General features: G+C 33.1%; 1 protein-coding gene and 1 pseudogene across 2 annotated transcripts; both read right to left on the bottom strand.

Moving 5' to 3' along the window:
- Window positions 1-832: 832 nt before the first annotated feature.
- Window positions 833-19564, bottom strand: LOC120165906 (annotated as a pseudogene).
- Window positions 9944-22291, bottom strand: LOC120165904 (putative 3,4-dihydroxy-2-butanone kinase). Of its 2 annotated transcripts, XM_039175336.1 has the most exons (20): window positions 22184-22291; window positions 21549-21622; window positions 21402-21465; window positions 20647-20759; window positions 20494-20541; window positions 20095-20166; window positions 19891-19980; window positions 19583-19756; window positions 19302-19385; window positions 17907-17962; window positions 13093-13223; window positions 12920-13012; window positions 12625-12689; window positions 11877-12020; window positions 11743-11786; window positions 10933-11016; window positions 10774-10847; window positions 10593-10705; window positions 10416-10511; window positions 9944-10306 (listed from the first exon to the last, which is right to left on the bottom strand). In XM_039175336.1, the coding sequence occupies exons 1-20, from the start codon at window positions 22221-22223 to the stop codon at window positions 10178-10180; spliced, it is 1788 nt and encodes a 595-aa protein (XP_039031267.1). In that variant the 5' UTR covers window positions 22224-22291; the 3' UTR covers window positions 9944-10177. The 2 variants fall into 2 exon arrangements, with proteins under 2 accessions (XP_039031267.1, XP_039031268.1); XM_039175337.1 differs by lacking the exons at window positions 21402-21465; window positions 21549-21622; window positions 22184-22291 and having other exon boundaries at window positions 20494-20566.
- Window positions 22292-23146: the final 855 nt, after the last annotated feature.

Raw genomic sequence — 23146 nt, 5'->3', positions numbered from 1 at the left:
AGCGATTATCTCTTCCAACAATATCTTCATGAAAATTCAAACCTTGATGTGCAATATACATTACCACTACGTCCAACACTTGAAATAAGTTTGGATCCATCACCCTCACCTACTTGTATCTGTCCGTAGTTCTCCTTTGTGAAATACATCAATATATATTAACTTCAAATGCACAATACAAATTGGTGTATATATATATATATATATGTATTACATATTCTGAAAGAAATGCTTTATAGCTTGATCAACTAAAGCATATGGTTGAAATGTGAACAACTGATTCCGTTGTATCTCGGGACTAAAAGTTGGAATTGCGGTTTCTTGCATTCCATGGACACCATGAGTCTACCTTCTAGCTGTTCCATTTGCTCGGTTCGCGACATAAGTTCTCAACGAAGGAGACTGCGAGAGACGGTCAGGCGCAACCATTGTATTCAGAGTCGCATTCTTTTGTTGCATCCTTCTCCTGGCTACCAAACCTGTGATCCAGGGGGTGATGAAGTGGATACATACCCTTAATTTCATTGATCCTTTTAGAGTAGCCTTAACTCTATCAAAGTCTGAATTGATGCATCTAAGAAAATGATCAGATGGATTTCTCAAGGCAGGGCATGGAAATCTGGCTCGCGCGAAGAACTGCATTTACAATCCAAGAAACATCATACATACATGCATACATATATAATCGAATTCGAAAATGATGTGTAATGAAAGAAAAGGCTGAGAAGGCTTGACTGGTATGCTTCGGAAGCTTGACCGAAATAAATGGTTTTACCGTCGGAAAGCAAATATAACTGATAAAATAGCCCAAAGACTTCACTGCTGGGCTGATGAACTGAAGCTGTTACAGTTCTACCATCTCTTGACAGGCCACGTAAATTCTGGGTTACAAAAAATGCAGAAGCACTGCACATGTGCATCTCAAAATCAATAACAAAACAAAGTAACAAAAGATAAACTCTAAATCTGAAGATCAAAATCATTAATTGATGTGAAGATGACCTATCAAGGATGTAGACATCAATTTTTTTTATTTTAAATTTAAATTTATTATTATTATTAAAATTATTATTATTATTATTATTATTAATATTAATAATATATATTATTTATTAAATATTACAAGCCCAAGACCCGGAGGCCCGTTTTACAAATCTGGAGGCCCAGTTATCAAATTCTATACCCAAGTAGAGATCCAACAGTAACCCTAAACTCTAGGGTTTCTCTCATCTCAGCAGTTAGCCGCCAACATCACAGCCGTTGGATCTGGCTATGATCCAACGGTCCAGATGATCCCAAGCAGGAAACCCTAGGGTATCATCACCCTAGGGCCACGTCGTCGCCTCTGTTGTAGCCACAACGATGTTCCAGCTGCCGCCGCTGCCACGACGCCACCAACAGAAGACTCCATAAGTTTTGCTGCCATGATAACATTCGCCCACGTCGAGCTCTATGGTGAGTCACCACCATAGCTATGGTGACTCACCGAGAAACCCCTCTGGGACCGGTCCGACAAGAGCTTCATCGAAGCTATAAAGTCTCGGCTCACCTGCAAACAAGAAAAGAGACAGAGAGCAACGGAGAACAAGAGACCACAACAACGATAAACAAACAGAAAGAGGAGACAGAGACCAACGACCAGCGAGCAAGAACGGAGAAAACCACGACAACAACCCGAAAGCAAGCCAAAACACAACAACCACAACGCAAAATACACAAAATAGAAAGAAAAAGAAAGAGAAAAAGATTTACCGAAGAGATTGCTGTCATCGAAGCCTCCCAACGCCGTTGAAAATATCAAAATACCGAAGGTAACAAGCTTAGATCTAGGCCGGGTTAAGGGGTTTTAGGCTAAACGGTCTTCGATTTCGGCTTTAGGGTGGTTAGGATTTTATTTTGGTTTATTATGGGATTTTTCGGCCACCGTTCATGGTGGCCGGCGGTGGTGGTCGGTGCCAAAGCGTGGCTGTCGGCCGGAACTCTCTTCCCTCCGGTGAGGGAATTGAAGAGAGAGTTGAGAGAAAATATTTTCTATCTTCTAAAGCGAGAAAAGAAAGAAAAAATGAGAAGAGATGACCATTGTGGCCGGCCATAAAGGGTATAAATACCCTCCCCTAAACGACGCCGTTTTGGGGGAGGGGTATATCCGTAATTTTGGGAATGGCCAAACCATTTCCACGACGCCTTTAGCTTTGTAAGCTTTCATTTTAGTCACTTAAATCAAATTTCTGTAATTTTAAATTCGGTCTTCTAATTTTATTTTATTTATAATTTAATCATTATCAGTAAATATATATATTTATGGTAAATAACAGATTTAGTCTCTCAGATTTTAATAATTTATATTTTAATCATTGGTTAATAATTAAAATTAAATTACACTAATATTATATAAATTTCATAATATTTTGAATTAGAGCCTTTAATTTTGGTATTTTTACATTTTAATTACTGATATATTAGTATTTTTTACCATAAGTTTATTTATTTTTTAAATTTATTGTTATAATTTTAATTATTTTATTTGATTATTATCTCATTGCAAATTTATTTTATTTCTATTATTATACTTTAATTTTTATATTTCATTTCATTTTTATTTAATTTTAGTCATTATTTAATATATATATATATGCCCCTTAATTCACGTATTAATAGATGTATAGTTGAAACCAAGTAATTGATTAAAAGACCCCCTAATTCAAACCTAAAAAAGATGTTTTTGTTTTATTTATTATAAAAATAAAACTTTTTTGTTTTGATAGAAAAGTAAAACCTACCCTGCTTTTATGTTGAAAACTCCAATATTAATTGTGTGCTTCATGTTGAAATCAAATCTTTGATTTTGAGTTAAATTACTTTAGTTATGTATCTTAAGGTAAAATACTCTATTTAGCCCTTATTATTATTATAATTTTAATTTTAATTCAGATTGATATTTATTACACTATTAGTAATTTTTTTTAAATAATTTGAATGATGCCCATTAATTTTAATATTTTATATTTTAATCCTATTATTTTAATTTTATATGTTTTAGTCACTAATGTTAATTATAAGTCTTATTGTTTTTTTATACTTATTTTTAAATTTATTTATCTTACTCATTATTTATATTTTAATTTTATATGTTTAAATTATTATTTTCATAATTATTTTATTATCTTATTCATATAAATATATACATATATTCTTTTAAATAATAATGTTTATTTATTTTCAATATCAAAGAAAAGGGCAGTCTTAAAACAACTCGATGTCCTATTCTAGTATTTTAAATAATTAAACATTATAAAAATTATAATTTAGTTTTATTTAAATTATTAAAATTTTAATATTTATTTTTATTTATTAATATCAAAGAAAAGAGCTGTCTTAAGGTACCTAGAAGCCCTTTTTCTGATATTTCTAAATAAATAAATATCTTATTTTTGTATATTAATATATTTTCTTAAAATTATTTGAAATAATAGAATTATGAATTAAATATATCTTTGAATTTTTAAATTTCCAATAATAGAGACAATTTATAATTAAAAAGTACCAATTTTGAGCATTGTAGGGGTGTTAATCCTTCCCTAAACGTAACCGACCACGAATCCCTTTTTATTATTAAAAAGAACGAATTTTTGGTTATAAACGTAGATCAGTTCATCTTTTAACTGATGTTTTCTTAAAACTCTTTTAAAAGATAATTTTTAGGTATTCAACCTACCTAACCCAAAAGGTCGATGGCGACTCCCAAATTATTTTAAAAAACCATTTATTTACATCACTTTTTCTAAAAAATTTATGCCTGGGCAAAAACCGATTACGACAAAGGCCACTGGTTGGCTCATCAAGAAAGAGCAATCTAGGCCTCATCAAAATTTCAAGAGCAATGCTGACCCTTCTCTTTTCTCCTCCACTGATCCCACGAAAATGCCAATTCACAATGACGGTGTCAGCGCAATCTTGCAGCCCCATCTCCATGATCGTGTTTTCTACGAGCGCCGGTTTCACGGACCAAAGCATGTTATTAGGGAGACAGAATCGAGCGGAGTAGGAAATCGTTTCCCGAACAGTAAGTGTGCCGATCAAGTTATCATCTTGAGTCACATAAGCTGCAGTTCCGAAAGAAAGCTTGTTTTACGACCGTTGAGAAGAATGGTTCCGGAGAGGAAAGCGTTAGCAGCCAAGTGAACGGAGAGCGCATCAAGAAGTGTTGACTTCCCGGATCCTGAAGGTCCCATGAGGGCGGTGAGAGTGCCTGGCTCGGCATAACCGGTGAGCCCTTCCAACGCCTTCTGGGTCGTCCCGTTGCTGAGATACATCATCACGGTCAGGTCCTTCCATGTCAGCCTGGCGGATACGTCTCCGACGAACTCGGTGTTGGTCTTCTCTCGCCACAGTGTTTCACTCAGTGAAGTAAAACCTCCGACCACCGTACCATCCCCCGCTGGTTTATTAGACTCTATCTCCATCATTACAGAATGTGAAGCAGAATTCCTCATGGAGACGATGGTTAAACCGAGTCTAATTATTAAAACAAAAAAAAAACAAAAGAAAAATGGGATTGGTGTGAAGAAATGAAGCGTGGAATGCAAGTGTTGAATGAACTGGTTAGTAGGTTAAGAAGAGTATCCCATGCAAAATGACCCGCCGCCTCCTCTCCCACTCATCAAGTTTGAGCAAAAATAGTTATATCTCTTTGGTTTTCAGGGTGCGTGACGGAGCTGAGCTGATAAACAAACCTATTAAAACTAGTTTCTTTCTTCATACCGCCACAACAACCAAATGTTAACGATGATGCTTAATCAATAGATTATATTATATATATTATCAATGTAAGAATATTTAAAGTATTATATTATATATGATTCAATCGTATTTTAACATTTAAACTATACGAAATCTTATATTAGAGGACGAATTTCTAAAATTTTAGAAGAGGCGAATTACTTTTAAAATTTTAAAGATGAAAATATATAAAATATATATTAATTTAAAATTTTCAGGGATTAAAACACACGGATGTGCCACCAAAGTATCTTATTCATCAACTTGGATAACGGTGGAATCCCACAACAACCCCTCCATCTTTTTATCTCCACACTAATCATTGTATCGTCTAATTAATCCTTAGTCATTAAACGTTTCCCTTATTATTACTTTAGCACCTAAGTTTCACCATTTTACTAAAGTCACTAAATTTTTCTTTTTGAACTTATATTTTGATATAACAAATAATTATAAATTTGATTTTTTATTTAATAGAATTTGTTAAAATTTTAAAAAATAATTCAAAGTCAAACTAACTTGAAAAAGACGTTTTAAAATTTTTCCAACCTAGATGAACCTTTTCAAACAATTACTCGATCATTTTTTGCACTTAAAAGTCAAGTTTCTTAGGAATTTTGGTTTAATAGATCGGTCCCTTGGATTTCAATAGTCATTGGACCAATCCACTTTTAAAAATAATTAATCATTTTCTAAGAAATCCTAAAAGGATCAATCCCTATAAAAGAATCGATCCCTTTCATAAAAGGATCTATTCTTTCTATGGTAATTGGTCAAATGTTTTAAAAAAATTGATCCCTTATGCTATAAATGTTGTTTCTTTATAGGTAACGACTTTATTGTCTCTCCAACGACTCTTAACAACTAGAAATTATAGAGAATATATAAAAATAAGCACAAAGCATCTCAATAACAATAAGGAACATCATTGAAAGCAATTATCAACATCAAATAATCTATGAGAACTTAATTATTTCATATTCATCTGTAAAAATACTTGTGAGCTAAATTGTTCATATTGTTGTAGTGTTATTTGAGTGAGAGGTTATTTGTTGCAAACATAATTTGCTTTGTATATTTTTCTTTTGTTTACTAAGTTTGTATTTATTCTTTTGGAGGGTGTGTAATCAAGTTTTGTGGCATAAACCTTGAGGTATTTGTAATATTACACGTTATCCTTAAAGGCATGTAAATCTAATGGATTTGAGAAATCTTTAATGTGGATGGTAAGATAATGTACATAGACTTGATCTAGAAATTAAACCGCTCTAAATCATTATGCATTTTTTTTATCTTTAAATTGCTTTCGCACAAAATTTTAAAGTCCAATTCACCCCTCTTGGTATATTTTAATTGATCAAAAAGCTAACAATTGTCATCATAGTTTGGCTCATTTAAAGGTCTAACAATCTATTGAGGCAATCTTTAAAGAGCTCTATCAATTTCCTCATAAACCGCAAAAAATGACTTCCACTATCAATTCCCGCTATATTAAAGATTCCCAATTCATTATAAGACCACCTTATTTTAATGGTGTAAATTACTCTTATTAGAATAATATAATGATGTTGTTCATTCAAGTTACCGATTCTCAATTTGAGATGTTATCATTGATGGATTATATATTCCCTAAATAAAAGGAGAGCACCTTGTGCCAAAGAAAATTTTGAAATGGAGCAATGAACATCGAAGACTCGTTCAACTCAATGCAAATGTCATACACATCCACTTTTGTGCATTTTGCCTGGATGAGTATTTTAGGGTTTCTTCTTGCTCAAATACCAATGAGATTTGGGACAAATTAAATGTTACTCACGAAGATATTAGTCAAGTGAAGAAATTCAAAATAGACATTCTTATACTCAATTATAAGAATTTCAAAATAAATCTTGGTTAAGACATTAAAGTTATATCTAATCGATTCAGTATCATTATCAACGGGCTCAAAAGTTATGGAAAATATTGTCACAATGAAATTGTTAAAAATATTCTTTATTGTATGTCAAAGTCATGGGAGGCAAAAAGAACGATCCATGAATAAGTTAAAACTTTGGAGATTCTTTTGGAAATAATCCTCGACATCTAATATCGGGGAGGTGGAAAGATGAGGGGACCAGCAAAGGGCACACGAGCAACAGAGGCTGGTGGGAAACCGATGGTTTTTGCCAATATGACTGCTGACAGGGGATTTGAAAGGTCGACGTGATTGCAACGCTAGACGGTAAAGCTATAATATCTATCCAAAGAAAACAAAAGTTAATACTTATTTAATATTTAAATAAATATAGCTTAAAATAAATTCAATTTATTTATTACATTGGTATGTATTTTAAATCAAATTAAAATTAAAATTAAAGACTTAAAATTTAAAAATAATTATTTGTTTTAATATCCGAACAAATGTGAACTTCTACACTGATAACATCACAAACTAGTCGGAGTCTAATTTTCAATGACGTTGTGATATATCCTTGTAGCCTTTCATTAATGGTTAGTGAAGTATTGTAAAAAATTAAAGATATCTAAATTTAGAGGGTTCATACATAGAAAAGGAAGGAAGGAAGAGTACTAAAAGAGTATGTCTTAACTTTTAGAATCATAAGAGATAATTATTTTTTTAGAGATATAATCATTTTGTGCTTTTTGCAATTTTTGGAGACTATGTTTTGTAAGGATATTGAAAGAGTGATTTGGAATACTTGGAGTTTTGATATAGATACTAAAATTTAGGATACATGTGATATTATATTTTTGTACCCTTCGTGATCTTTACGCTTGTAGTGAATTATTATTATTCTCATATGTAGAAATAAATAAGACTAAATATCATTAAATTTCGATTCTTATACATGTCCTATTTTATGTTGATTTTACTTTGGTCATTTTTCTACTAATACATCTCTAACCCTACTAATACATCTCTAACCGTAGGGACTTTCTTTTCCTAAGACTTCCTCCGAAGATCGGGTTTGTTTTGCGTTATTGAGATGGATGGTCATGGCCTTTATTTATGGCTCTCATGGAAACACACATAGTGGCGTTATCAGCCCCACCCTATTGCATTCTTCTCTATCCTTCCCCCTAAATTCAATGAAGAGAAAACCAACAAATTCAAAAAAATTAATAATATGAGCGTATTTAGAAGTGAGCTTACTTAGACTGTGATCCTCCTCGTATCCCAATTTTTTTTAAAAAAATTAAGATATAATTTAAATAAAATATTAATATATAAAAATTATGTTAAAAAATAGATTAACCTAGTTGATATATACTTGTAGATTCGTTATAAATATAATATTTATTATTATATTTTTAGATTAAAACTATATATGAATTGTGTTAAATAAATTTTTATCATATTTATATTGATCCACCTAATAAAAAAATTTATGTATTCGTCACTTATAACAATAAAGATGAAATTATCCGACCCAATTTTCGAAATAAGCCAACTATGCCACTGCCCCAGTTAAATATTATACGTATTATATTTTATCAAAATATAACAAAAGTAAATACTTGTCTTGATGGAGTGTAGGGATGAACATGAGGGCAGTCGTTCTATTGTAAAAAAAAAATTAAATTATTATATATTTTAAATAATTTTATACTTTCTATTGATAATTTATTTTCACTTTCCAAAATTTTATAAGTTAGTCTAAAATTTTATAAGTTCATCCCCAACATAAAATTTTGAGTCTGTCTCTAGTTATATGTTCAAGTTTATTCTTTCTTTTCATGGGTTTAAACCTTTTAAATATGTACTTGGATATCTTATTTTTAACCAATCAGATGATAAAATGTGATAATTACATATTAGCATTTCATTCAATTTACGTGAATTTATCTAAAATGATTCTATCTGATGTCATTTTGATCTAAAATAAAATGTTGATGGTCAAAGTACTTTAAAAAAGAATAGAGATTGAAATAATTATTAGATCAAATGTTGATGGTCAATTTTGACATTATATCCCTTTTATATAACATTGTTATTATTACAATTTTTCCTTACTTTTTTTATAAATCGAGGTTAATATAAGATAGTATATATTCAAATACTTTCATCAATTTGATAATAAACGTTTCATATCCCTACATACACTAGTGGAGCCGGCATACAATGAGGAGTGTCATATATATATTTTTTAAAATATTAGCATCTTTAAACATAAATGTACACTCATTATTCATTTTCACCAACTTAAAAAAATTCTTCATATAATTTCTAAATTTGACAACCCAAAATAAATTGTCAGTCTTTTTCGTCGATGTCGCCGTTGTCGTTGCTTTTGTTATTGTTGTTGTTATCTTGTCGTCACTATCATTGTTGTCCCTGCTGGCGTCGCTGATGTTGATATCTTTATTTTCGTTACTGTCATCGTTGTCACTGCCATCGTTGTTGTCGTCGTTATCGCTACCATCGTTGTTGTCGTCGTTGTCATTGATGTCGCTACTGTCGTTGTTGTCGCTGTCGCTGCTATCATCATCATTGCTGTCGTCGCTATCGCTACTATCGTCGTTGTTGCTGTCATCGTTGTCGTTGCTCTACTGTTGTCACTATTGCTACTGTTGTTGTTGTTGTTGCTGGCGTTATCGTCTTTACTGTCATTTGTTGTCTTTGTTATTGTTCTTATTGTTGTTGTTAATTATAATATTGAATTTTAATTTTACATTAATTATATTATTCTGTTTCAAAGTAACGATGACATAATTAACAAGACGATAATATGATTGTCACATTAAAATGACTTTCTTTTGGAAGCAAGAGTTGAAAAATATTAGGTCTTGAGGGTTACACTAACATAGAACATTAATAGTTTGGGACTGTTTCTAACAAAAACACAAAATGTAGCGATATATAAATCAGAGTATATTGTAGAAAGCATTTTATTAATAACGACTTTCTAGGATAAATTATACTTGTCATCATATACTTATGAAAGAAATTTAAACCGACCATTAATCTTTTAATTTCATCAATCAAACCACTTAACTATATCAATAATATCAATTCAGTCCCCCATTGTCAACACTTGACATAGAAATTGACATGACAATTAACAAACTGATAAAATTATACATCTAACCCTCATTACTTATCCATTTTATCAATTTGAACCTAATTTTTATTTAGTTCAGTAAATTGATATAATTATTGATCGGTCTTAATTTGATCCATATTTAATTTAAAATTTCAAAATTTGTTTAAACAATTGGATCAATGGGACTGGTCCATATCAGATTAGGTTTACATTTTGGAAAGGTTTTAAAATTCAATCATGTATTTTGTGTATGTATGTATGCCTATGAAGCTGGCTCTCTCAGCTTGACGCACCCCAAAAAAAATTAAAAGCATAAGCGGAAAGCCAATTAGTAACCGAAAGGCAGAATGAATTCACGAAGCTCTTTCATATTTAGCCTTCACAGCCAAAGCAGCTGCTCTATACCACGCTGCCGCTGCCATCGCACCTGGATCTGGAACTGTTGCAAGTATAGCCGCCGACACATAGCTTGACCTCCCCGCCTGCAACATCCCAACATCAGCTTACTCTAATAAAGTTTTCTACCCATCAACAGATGAAATCAAAATCCTAGATACTAAACAAGGACAAGGCAAGATGATGATTCAGAACCTGTGCCGCCATGTCTTTAGTTGATTCAGCTCCCGCTGATGCTGCTTCAGACGAAAGAACAAATGCAGTACAAGGATCATCACCAGCACTTAATCTCTGCTTGCATAACAGAATATCAGCCTGAAATCTAGGACCGCATCAACAAGAATAGCAAAATGGCAGTGGATCTATATTTACCTCCTTAAGAACTGCTGATGCAGGAATAAGGGCATCCAATAATGTGCGATAACCAGCACTAGCCCCACCATATTTACTGACTGCAGCAATGGCAGCTTCAAGTGCTTCAGCCCCTGAAATACAATGTCGGGTAAGACTATGTCAAATGAAAATTTGTTTCAGATGAAGAGCATCATCTCACATTGCTTTGCCGTGACAGCTGAATCTGGGTTAGCTTTCAACTTTGCATATGCTGCCTTACAAAATATATTATATCTGTTCAAAGAGAAATGTCAAGTGTTTTATATTCCTAGTTATATCTGAAAGTATAAATCAATCAGATAACAGGCAAATAAATTACAAGACTCCACTTGTTCCTCCCATAGCTCTACTCACAGACGACCCAATTTCATTCACTGTTTCTGCAGCATCATTCAGAGGATAACTGGGACAGATGAAGATGATTCATCAAGTAAGATTCAAATATACAAGGAAAATATATATTGCAATGATAATATCACCGGGGGGGGGTTGTTTCATATAAAAATTTTAAAATCACAGAACTAAAGCTGACAGCTATCAATCAATACATTACACTAGCAAATCAATGCAGAAATGATACTGGAGGAAAAACGAATTACACCTGAGCTAACAAACAAAGATATAACGTTACATGCTCCAAACCCCAGTGACATGTTTGACTAGAACAGTTTTATACATTAAAACATCTCCTATCAGAAATATCCTTTCCAAAATTATGGGCATTCTTCTTGCAATTGCAATGACACCAATACAAAGTGTATAATAAAGTGAAATCAAGTAGAGCTCTATGAACAAGAAAAATATCTATATGCAGGCCTTGGCAAACCCCACATCGGAAGATGAGTCTTAAAATAATATATTATACTCGGTACTACAGGAAAGCAATATAAATAAGATAAATATACCCCTTCCTACATGTCTAAAGATAATGACTCATCAAAACCAACGACACTTCATCAAAAAGCTAGAGGTACCTAGCAAACATAAAACCAATTACTATGGTAGCAAACAGCTTGCATAAGTAAATGCCTTGATAATCTGGCATGGGATTGCCAAAGCTACTATGCTAGGAGAATTTCCCTAGCTGTGTTACAAAAGAAAACATAAAAATAATGGACAAAGTGCATACTATTTTTTCATATCATCAAGGATTGCTGTTGCACCTCTGTACATCTGCAAAAGCAAGTTAATCATGTATAAGTACAATAAACTGCGAACCAAAAGTCAAAATGATAATTAAGACGGTTCGAGTACACAACTTACTGTTGACCCACAGTCACCATCACCAACTTTGCTATCCCAGTCATTCAAACTATCCCTCATATCGATTACTGAATTTACTGCTGCTTCAATAGCCACTTCAAGAATGCGGCCCTGTTCACTAAGCTGCAGTGGCCGACTTAATGACTACCAGGACAAACATTAATGAAGTAAGATGACGGTCAACAACAACTATCTTTTTCTCATACCCAACAAGGCATGAATAATTTCATGTACCAAAAAAACTCATTTAACAATATTAACAACCCCTGCCTACTATTCACATTACTTGGACAATTTATTTGACCATATGAGCTTTTACTTAGACAATTTATGTAACCCATATTACTTTTTGTTATTCAGGGACAATGAGAACAAGGCACCTCTGACCAATTTGTATTCATCAACAGAAGACAAAAATCAGTAATTAAACTTTACATTATTTTTTGCACAAGTGCTTAAATATGATGTCATTACATACTCTTCTATTGATAGCAGTGCTGCTAAAATATTTTCGTAACCTGTCTGGCAAGTACAATATTGTGCAATTGATTAGCCATCATCTATATCTATCAATTGTAACATCGACAAATCAAAATCCAGTGACAGCAACTAAAACCTACTATCTACATTCTGCATGAATGAGATTTTGATTTACTTTAAATGTAACATTTAATTAGGTTAAACTTTTATAACAAATGACAGATCCATTCCTAATAGTCTTTTAAAGTAATTAATTCCAGGAACTTACCTCCTCACTCTTTGTTGAACGAGATGGTGGCAACGGAACAGGAATCTTGCCAGGTGGGCGATTACCTAAAAGAAAACAGGGAACTTAATTTTAAATTTTCAATATAAAATGGTTAACTGTTCTAATCATTATATTTAATGTTGAGATTATATTCTTCATAATAGTTCAATTTAGATCATTAATGTGCGATGCAATATATGATGTTAAATTCCACACATTTCTTCCTAAAGCATCTTATAGACAAGTGAAAAGAGGAAAAATAAACAAGTATCACTACTCTAACAAATTGACAGACCAGAAGAACCAACAGGCCAATGAGGAGCCTTTGTGGGAGCATCCAGCCGTTGCAACAGATTTTGATCTGCCTTCATTATAGAGATCGAAAATCCTGAAAGAAACATTGTACTGATAATGAGCAATACTTGCTAGTTGCAACAAAAAGAGAATTATCTTATATCAAAAACTAACCTGCCATATCAAGAGAGGTCATAAATGACCCTGTATACACTCTTTCAACAGCTAGTCCAAATTCAAGCTGCAGCTTAGGGACAGTCTTTCCAGCAGCAATCATAAGTTCCATCACAGGAGTGGCACCTAAGCTGCAAGTCAATAGATCTTTATCATTATAGTAACAACAGCAAAATAAAAAAAATTGAATAGACTAGGACAAAAATAACACAGAATATTAACACAAAGCGGTGAATGAATGCGGCAAAATGACCTAAATTAGGAATATAACCAAGCATTCATCAAGCTCAAGCTTTTATTAAGCGTGAACTTTGGTGATTGAGCTCTTTGTTTAAGTTCTTACCAAATTTGAAACCAATTTGCTAAACAAATGAGCCTAAATTGACTTATTAATAATAATTGAGTTCAGCTCTGAGCTTTTTTAAATAACCTAATTTATTAACTCAAAAGCTTCTAAAATAATAATTTTTTTTTTTGATAGGAATAGGATGCCTCATTAAAAACCTCCCTCTTAGTAGTTCTCTGCCCTAAGGCTAGAACCAACTAGTGGAAGGAGGAAAAGAGTGCATCAATTTATAGATAATAAACCAATTACATAAAACTTAAAACCAATCTTGCACAGTACATAATACATAAAACACTCCTATAGGACCTTTCCTGTAAGACTTACAAACAAACCAAAACAACGATATTAATCACCCAATTCCTTCCTTTGCTAGCTTATCAGCCTCATAGTTACACCCTCTAGGAATCCACCTAACAATAACCTGTTTAGTAGAAACAGTAAAAGCAATTTCCTTGACATAATTTGACAGAAAAGCAGGGGCTATAGCTGATCTTTTATCCAATTCACTGCTATCTTTGAATCACTTTCAATAATAAGTAGGACCGACAGTTTCAAAAAAAAGAGATAAGTGTAGTCCGATTCCAATCTCTAAGAATACCCCCTATTCCAACATTCATTCCAACCGAACTAACAGCCCCATCCACATTCATCTTAAAAAAATCCACTGGAGGGGGACTCCAGCAATTCCCCACTCTGTTCAGGACATTGAACACTGTTAGTTTATCCACCATAGAAGGATCAACAATTAAAGAATCCACCTGAATAGGGATTAGGGGATACTTTGCTATATACCATTTGGCTAACCTTAACCGAACCGTGAAAAACAATGATAATCTATCCAACTCTTTCTTTTCAAAGATTATCTCATTTCTCATCTTCTAGATTGACCAAAAAACAACCCCCGGAATAAACTTCCACATAGCAAATTTAGGATTCATATCAGCCCAGGAACTGAGCAGAGATGGAGGGTCTTGCGGAAGAGCAAGCCGAATACCCCAGTACCCTATAACCTTATTCCACAGTTCCCACGTAACTTGACATGAAATAAAGAGATGCTGGATTGATTCATTCCCTTGATTACATAGAGGGCATAGAATGTTATCCCCTAAAGGAACCCCTCTTCTCAACAATTCAACTCTAACCGCAACTTTTTGGTGAGACAATTGCCAAAGGAAAACTTCTACTCTAGGAGGAACTAATCCCAACCAAACACATTTGCTCCATTGAAACGTTTCATCATTAAATCTAGAGAGAACTTTTCTGCATGCTTTAACAGAAAACAACCCCACATCCGGCCCAATCCACAGCAAACAATCATCCAAAGAGTCAGAAAGTTTAACATTTTTCAGCCTATCCAAAGCGGAGATTTTAGAAGCTTAGAAGTTCTAAGAACTAGCTGACAAGAAAGCACATTAAGTACATGATATGCTGCGAAGTATTAACTACAACATTGTGACAGTCACAATTGAGTCTTTACTTAAAAAAGGGAAAATCTCAGTCACTGTTAATGCAAATTATTTAAAAAGTCAAAAAGAACATTAAATCAAAGAATAGGAGCAACGTCAATTTGGATAAGTCTGTATATACTTAACAACCCGTGTAAAACTCACAAGAATACAGTCTGCACTAATAGATTTTAACCGTGTGAATTATTTGACATTTCTAAAGCAATGTTGGCACATCTACATGAATAATTTGGATCAAATAATGACTAAACAGTAAGTTTAGAGAGAGAGTTAATCCATCACACGATGTCATAATATACTTAGTCTCGCATCTCACCACCTTTTGAATGGAATTAAACTAGTTTGGTTATTCTTTGTTACTTTGTCGTACTAATACTATAAGGGGTAAATTTAAAATATTCAGTAATTTTTAGCTATTCAAGCTATTATATGTTAACTAGGCTAATTTAGAGATAGAGAGAAGGGGCCTCGGGGGGGGGGGGGGAGGTTAGAATATTGTTAAAATTTCTAGTATATGATGCCTTGGATCTTAGTTCAGATTCTCCTCATCCTACTGGGTTTTATTTTAAGCTCATTAGTTTTCAATTTATAATCTTCAGTATTTCTTAAAGTCCTAATTGGATTAAGAAAGCTAGTCCTACTGGGATTAGGAAAACCAGGGATCTATATCTGACTCAAAACAAATGTGCACTTCTCAAAATAAATAAAATAAAATACCAATGTATTCTTCCAATCCATAAAACAAAACAAGGCAAGCCCCCTTACATTGCCATGTCCAACAAAGACACGCCTACAACATGGCCAGATACATGTTATACATGAAAAATCACAGTAGAAAATTAAATATATTTGGACTCCCTACATGGTAGGGGTCTGGGAAATACATGGTGAGGACATAGTATTCCTAATGATTATAAAAGTAAACTCACCAGTCCACAACATTGATCATCCACCATTATCAGCTACTACAATCTAAAACTTCAATGATTACAAGAAATTGATGAATCTCTAAAGGATATCAAGGGAAATTGGCAACATGAACAAAAACTGGGAGAAAGCAGAGAGAGAGATACTGATAGGAACTGAAGCAACAGTGCTGGACAAAATGACGAAGATATTGTCTGAAGGTATTTATATTTTGGCTCTATATGTCTTTATATGCCAAATAGATAACGACAATATATTCTGAGGTAAAATTTGGTTCAATTAGATATTTCAGTCTGCAAGCTTTGATAGCATTTCCCACCACTGAAATTAAAATCAAGCAAAAAGGTAATGGCTTTAGGTCATTAGAGCCAAAACTAACTGCATTTTGACCAAATAATAAAGACCATTTCCAAAATAAAATAAACAAATCAATATTGCATCATGGCAAAAACTGTTTTACGATAAGAAATACACAAGAAGAGTATTCTTTAGTGTTCTGTCTGTATCATGCCATACCCATTTCTAGCTTGTAACTAATCTAACAGTTCATATATTCAGTTATTTTAATACTTCTGACCTAACATCCATTCTAGGATAAAATGTGATAAGGATCCATTTGTTTCGCGGAAAACGGATTTTGGAAAATGATTTCTGAAAGAAATGAACTTATTTCTAGAAAAAGTTTATATTTTATTTGTTGAGAAGATTGTGTGTCAAATATTTTCATTGTTTAGCTGTATCTGAAAAAAACTGGATTGATATAGAAAGGATTGATCCCTACCTTCTTTTTTGTCTTTAGCTTCCATTCTTAGGGATCAGTCCTTCAGTGTTTTGCTTAGAAGGGATTGATTGATCCCTAGATTTAGAAGATTAATATTTTTTATTTTCTTCAGCTTTCAAAATTTTCCTACAAAAATTTTAATTTTCCATTGCTATGAAGTTCATTTTCCATTAACCAAACAATTTTTTAGAAAATAAAAACATATAAATGCTGTAAACAATTTCCAGAAACTGTTTCCAATAAAACAAACAAACCCCAAATATAAGGTTAGAAAATTGCCCAAGCAACTCCTACCAGGCTAAAGGCCAAAACATACTTGCATCCACAACATATACTGTGAACATGTTATGACTGAATTTATTATTTCTAGCTTAACTCCATACTCCTCCATCCTCATCTTTTCCCTCTACCTCTTAGGGGGTGTTTGGTTTTAGTATTGTGAGATTCCCATGGGATGGGAATCCCACATCCCCATGTTTGGTTGGCCGGGAATCTCATTCCCGGTAATGTTTTATTACCAATAGTAGATTTTTTGGAGTATATTACCAGGAATGTCATTACCTCCCTTCCCTTAGGTATTGTAACATTACCGGTATTTTGGACTAAAATGCCCTTAAATTTTGATTTTTTTTCAAAAATATCATTCTTCTGTCATTGAATAATAAAAATTCTACGAAGGTTAAATTACAAATTTATCCTTAAATTATTTTAAATTTACAAAAAAAAAATCAATAATTAAAATTTTATTTAAAATTCAGGGGTTAAATTTTTTTTACCCTTTCATTAAACATTTTTTATATTTTTAATTTTGTAAAAAAATTATATAAATATTATGAATTTAATTTTTTAAAGAAAATATATAAATATTTTACAATTTGTAATATTATACAAATATATAATAAAGACAAATTGGTCAAATATACATTCCAATAATCTTTTATTCTTTTAACCAAACACGGTAATCTTACATTCCTGCTAAACCAACCAAACACAAAATACAACATTCCCAGTAATCCTATTCCCTGGTAATCTTTTATTTCCACTGGTAATCTTACATTCCGTGAACCAAACGCACCCTTAGTCTCTTCTTTCCATCAACGCCAAGGAATATAGTTATTTTCTATGAAACTCTAGTCTATTTCCTAGTCAAAGGTAGAAATTGAAATATCAGAACCAGACTGGACTCAGATTTCAAGCCCCAAAACCTAACTGATTAGAAAACACCCTCTGGCCCTCAAAACAAAAGCAGAGAAAAAAATCAACAGCAGAAAATAAATTTAATATACATACATACCCATTAATCATAAGCACCACTCTATTGCCTCGTGTAATTGGAACATAGTTTGTCTCCTGAAAGATTACATAAATAAAATTTAATGTATCTAGATGATAAAGTTGTGAGATGAAATAATATATTGAAGAGGGAAAAAGAGGTAGCAGAGCTAGGTTGATGCAATGAGTAAAACAGAAAAGAGCTACACACAGCGGGTGATTGTGTTCATGGAAGATCAAACATTAATGGCAATATCCTGATCTGCTAAGCTTCATTTATCAAAGTCAAGGATGCCCTTTGTATCGCCAACCACAATAGAAAAGGTAAAAAGATGACGTGCCACAGAAACCAACCTTAAATAATAAATAATAATAGCAACAGCTTTGACTCTTGAGAAGATACATGGTTTTCTTCAAACTATATGAGATATGGCCGAATGGCCCACATAAGGCAGCGCATTACAACATTTTGAACCTAATGTAATCCCCAAATTGAATAGCCTTCGGAATCTAAGTATTGCCGGTGAAGACTGAAGAGAATAATAGAATCAGGCCAGAGAGAGAAATCTGGGATTTTTATTTCTTTTCAATTTATAATAAGCTTTTTATTGTATTTTTAATATAGGATCGCAATTTACATCATTCAATTACGAAGAAATTATCACGAGTAGTTCTTTAACAGTCTTCTATGGTGATCTATGCCGTATTTAACTTACAACATCAACATGATTGAGCAGCAAGCCTTGTATCACGAATAATTGGACTTAATTGATCTAAATTGAAAAGGGAAAAGCTCAACAAGAACAAATAGAACTACACACACTCATATTAATTCAACCCAAAATAAAACTTAAATAATTTCTACTGATATTAAATTTGTAATAAGGTTTTTATCGTATGTTTAATATAGAATATACATCACAATTTACATCATTCAATTAGGAAGAAATTGTCATGAGTAGTTCTTTAACAGTCTTCTATAGTGATCTATGCCATATTTATATTACCACATTAACATGATTGAGCAGCAAGCCCTGTATCACGAATAATTGCGACTTAATTGAGCCAAATTGGAAAGGGAAAGGCTCATTAAGACCAAATAGAAATACACACACACACGTATCAATTCAATCCAAAATAAAAATTCAATAGTTTCTAGTGATATCAGGCATATGTCTGTACCTTCATCTATGAGAGAGAGAGATAAAGAAAGCCAAATAAGATTTAAAAGTATCACATCAAAATCTTGGAGAAAAATGCAAGGCTATTTTCCTTGCAATAGAAAACAGTAAATATCAGATACCACAAGCATTAGTTGAATGTGATGCACATAGCATAAATTATGTTTTCCATAAAGGTAATGAAAGATGGCAAGGGGATAAAAAGGATAAGCTGGTGCTCCCCAAGGGGAACATACCAATGACAATATTTGATTAAGAACATGAGAAACCACCACATCCACAGGCTGGAGGTCTGCCACAGCAGCACCAGGTTCCCCATGCTGAAAGAACAACAAATCTTAGCTCAACATAAGCTTTGAAGTAGAAAACAAATTAGATAACAAAGAGAAGCATAGTGTCAGACTTCAGTCATAGGCCAAGAGTATAGAGCTAATGTCTTAAAGTGATCGAACAATAAAGTAAAAAAGAGAACTAATTCCACTAGGTTCTGCAGAAATACAAGTATAAAGTAACTCACAATTCCCAGACCAAGTTCCATCTTTCCTGGGCCCAAGCGATCAGAAGTAACCTGACCAGGCAGCGTGCAAACAGATAATGCGACGCCCATGGTTCCAACCATCTCAGATGCACGTTGTGCCTCAGAAGCAACATCAGCAAGAGAAAGGCCAGCTGCAGCTGCAGCTCCAGCAACCTGCATTCGATAAGTGGGAAGAGGAACAATTGCAAAAATTTCAGTGCAAATAAGATTTGTAAGAGGACAAAAAAGGCACTTTGCTAAATATAGAGTACAGTTTAACTTCTGTCAAACAGCAGAAGAGAGAGAACCTTATGAACAAGAATAGTTCCTGCCAAACCTCTTCGTCCAGAAATGCCTCGAGGTGGAGGTAATGCACAATCATCTCCAACAATTACAGTCTGCAAAGGGAAGGAATTGTGTCAATCTATTAATTTTCTTCTCACTCATACTGTTTTGGACATTCAAAGAAATAAAATGTCCCTTTTAAAAAAAATTATAGCTTGAACACATACTTCTATTTTATAACCTTCAGACCTTGCTTGCTCAGCAGCCAACCCGAAATTCAAACGGTCACCAGTATAATTCTGTCCACATCCAGATTATACCATGAATTAGAGCAAAGAAATATTACCAGTAATATACACCATTCTTAAACATGATCTTAACCTTTATATTAGCGAGTCTACAAAGGTTTTTCATTTTACTTACCTCTTCCAATCAGCACCATCCCCATTCCCACACCCTGTTCGCCTTCTTATTTAGGCTGGGTTGGTGGGGTTGAGGACAATAAAAGAAGATATCTTCTAAAGCAGGAAAAAAATTAAAGCACACATCATGATAGCAGTAAATACCCCAACAGAATAATCAATATCATATAAACCTATAACTTCATTAATTAGGAAAATAAATACCTTCACTATCAGAAGGCATCCCATAGGACCAGTAACAGCTCGAATGCCCTGATGAAATAATGTCAGTCACAAACAGGAAGACGTTAATGATAAAAACCAGGAAAGTACATCTCCCCCTAAACCATCAAAAAGAGGGGGGAATAGAAAGCATACTGCTAAAATTGAATCAACTGAAGGAGAAGCAAAAACATCTCCACAAATGGCAGCTGTCAGCATCCCTTCTCCCACATATCCAGCATGTGCAGGTTCATGCCCACTTCCCCCTCCTATGTTTCAAATTATATCAAATAAAATTAGCCAATAATTGTTCCAATTTTATATGCCCAATATCACTTGTCATGACCACCATTTCCTGAGGCAAAAAACTCAATATACTTTTTTTTCTTTCTATTTTAATTATTGTCTTTCTAAATACAACCTATAAGTAAACAAGATGTAACATGTTCAGACAGAAAGACCCATTGACATAAACAAAAACCATAAATGTAAAACATGAGTGACGAAATGGGAGAAAACAAATTTCAAAAAACTGTCGAGACTAGTAAAAAAAAGAAAGAAACATGCATGCACCCAAAGTTTATGTCCAATGATGCACAGTAACTAATCTATAATGGGTCCTGGAAAGTCAAAGTAATTACTAAAATTTTGTTAAGATCAGAGAGAAACATTTTGAGCATACATGCTAAGGGAAACAACTTTGACCCCCAAAATTGCCTAACAAAGGGCATATCAAACTAATTGGTTGTAAAAATCAGTAGAAACACAAAAGCCAAAAGGTCACTTAAGCTTTAAAAGCTGTCTCGAATTCATCATAGCTAAAATGAATGTAAAGGTAACAAAGTATAGAATCTCAATTTTGAGCAGACAAATACAGATATCAAGTGTTAGCAGCTTTGCAGGGTTTGAACCTGATATGACTGCAACCTTGTCATATGTTGTGCCTGATGCATCAGCACGAATAACAACTTTCACCTGCAAACGAACAAGTTACCAATTTGTTTTTTGTGAAGTCTAATTCACAACTGAAAAATAAGCAAAGCAGAAAACAAAATCACCTCCGGGAAACCATCTAAGTACTGGAGTTCTGGATATGTTTCCACAAGACCCTCAATGAATTCAGTCACCACATCTGCCACCACCATAACAAGAGAACTTCAAAATAGTTTTTTATAAAGCATAAAACTAGAACCGGGAATTCGATGGTGAAAAAGAGCATAGTAAAGTAATGCATTTAAGAAACAAGAGTAAATAAATCTTGATTTTGGCCCTAACACAGTGCAATCGATGCATAAAACCTAGGAAACGAAACGGTGACTTCTTTGTTTCCCCTACTTTAGCAATAGCCTTGCTTCATTTAGTCAGATCAAATGAAGGTAAGTACAAAAACAACCAATAACTACTATCAAAACAAAATACAGAAATTACATATATCAACCATTGTCTAACCGCTAATTAGAGGGCAAAGCACAAAAACAATAAAAAAAATCCAAAACTTTCCCAATACGAGCACAAATAAACATGAAATGAGCACATGCCAGACAATACCATCCTTAACTTTAAAAAAGAAGAATAAAGAGATAAAAAAAAGGAAGACAAGTGAATGAAAAGATAAATAAATTAATATTGTGGGTTTTTGGTCGGAAAACAAAACCCAGAAAGTATGAGGCGAAAGAGGAAATAGTATTAATACCATTGGGATTGTTGATGAGTTTCTTCCCTTGAAAAGCCATAATCGAAGACTAGAGAAATCAGATTTGAGAAGCGTTTAACTATGTAACGGACTTCTTGGGGAGAGTTCTCCAAATTTGCACACTACAACCATTTTGCTGCTACTTAAAGTCTTGGTTCTTGTTTTACTTCTCCGGACAAGAAATTCCACCCCAATTACCAAAATGTCCTCGTCTTTTTTTTTCTTAGGTGTTGGGTGGTATCCAATAAAAATGTATTTTAACGCTTTGATTAATAAATTATTTTGACTTCTACTCTTTTAGACCACTTTAACCTTCCATTTTTATTTTGAAATAAAAGGATTAGATGAATATTTTTACTCAACAAATGATTAAGGTTTGATCTATATGTTAATATGTTTGATTAGAGTATGATAAAATTTGATCTTAGAATTATTTGAGTTATATTTTATGGATCGATTCTCGGTTTATATTCTGTCGTCGAGCTAATGCTTAAAACATTATGTCATCGATCCATTGCTAGAAAGTAACGGCGGTGTCAGTAGTCATCATCAAAATATAATTTTATTATATTCCAGTCAGTAGGTTAACGTCCAATTCAAACGACCATCAATTTTTTTAACTAAGAATGACGAGTTTGAAACATATGAATATTTGAGTAACTATTTTGTAACTTTTAATAGTCAGGGGACTCAACAAAACAATATTTGGGCCATTTTGTAACTTTTATTAGTTAAGATACTTAAATAAGTAGTTATTTATAGTTTAGGGACCATTTTTATAATTTATCCAAAAATATATTCTAATATCCTTTTCTTTTTAAAAATAAAATTAAAGTAAATGAATAATAAAACAGGCCTACGGGCTGATGTAAACCAAACTCAAGGTTAAGCTTAAAAACCGTTTGAAACTGGATCAGATCAAACCCAACTCATAAACAAGTTCAGCCCCTAGTTCCTACCTCA

This window comes from Hibiscus syriacus, unplaced genomic scaffold (genome assembly GCF_006381635.1).
Source record: "Hibiscus syriacus cultivar Baekdansim isolate YM2019G1 unplaced genomic scaffold, ASM638163v2 tig00111621_pilon, whole genome shotgun sequence".
Lineage (NCBI taxonomy): Eukaryota > Viridiplantae > Streptophyta > Magnoliopsida > Malvales > Malvaceae > Hibiscus > Hibiscus syriacus.
This window is presented reverse-complemented; position numbering and strand designations above follow the sequence as displayed.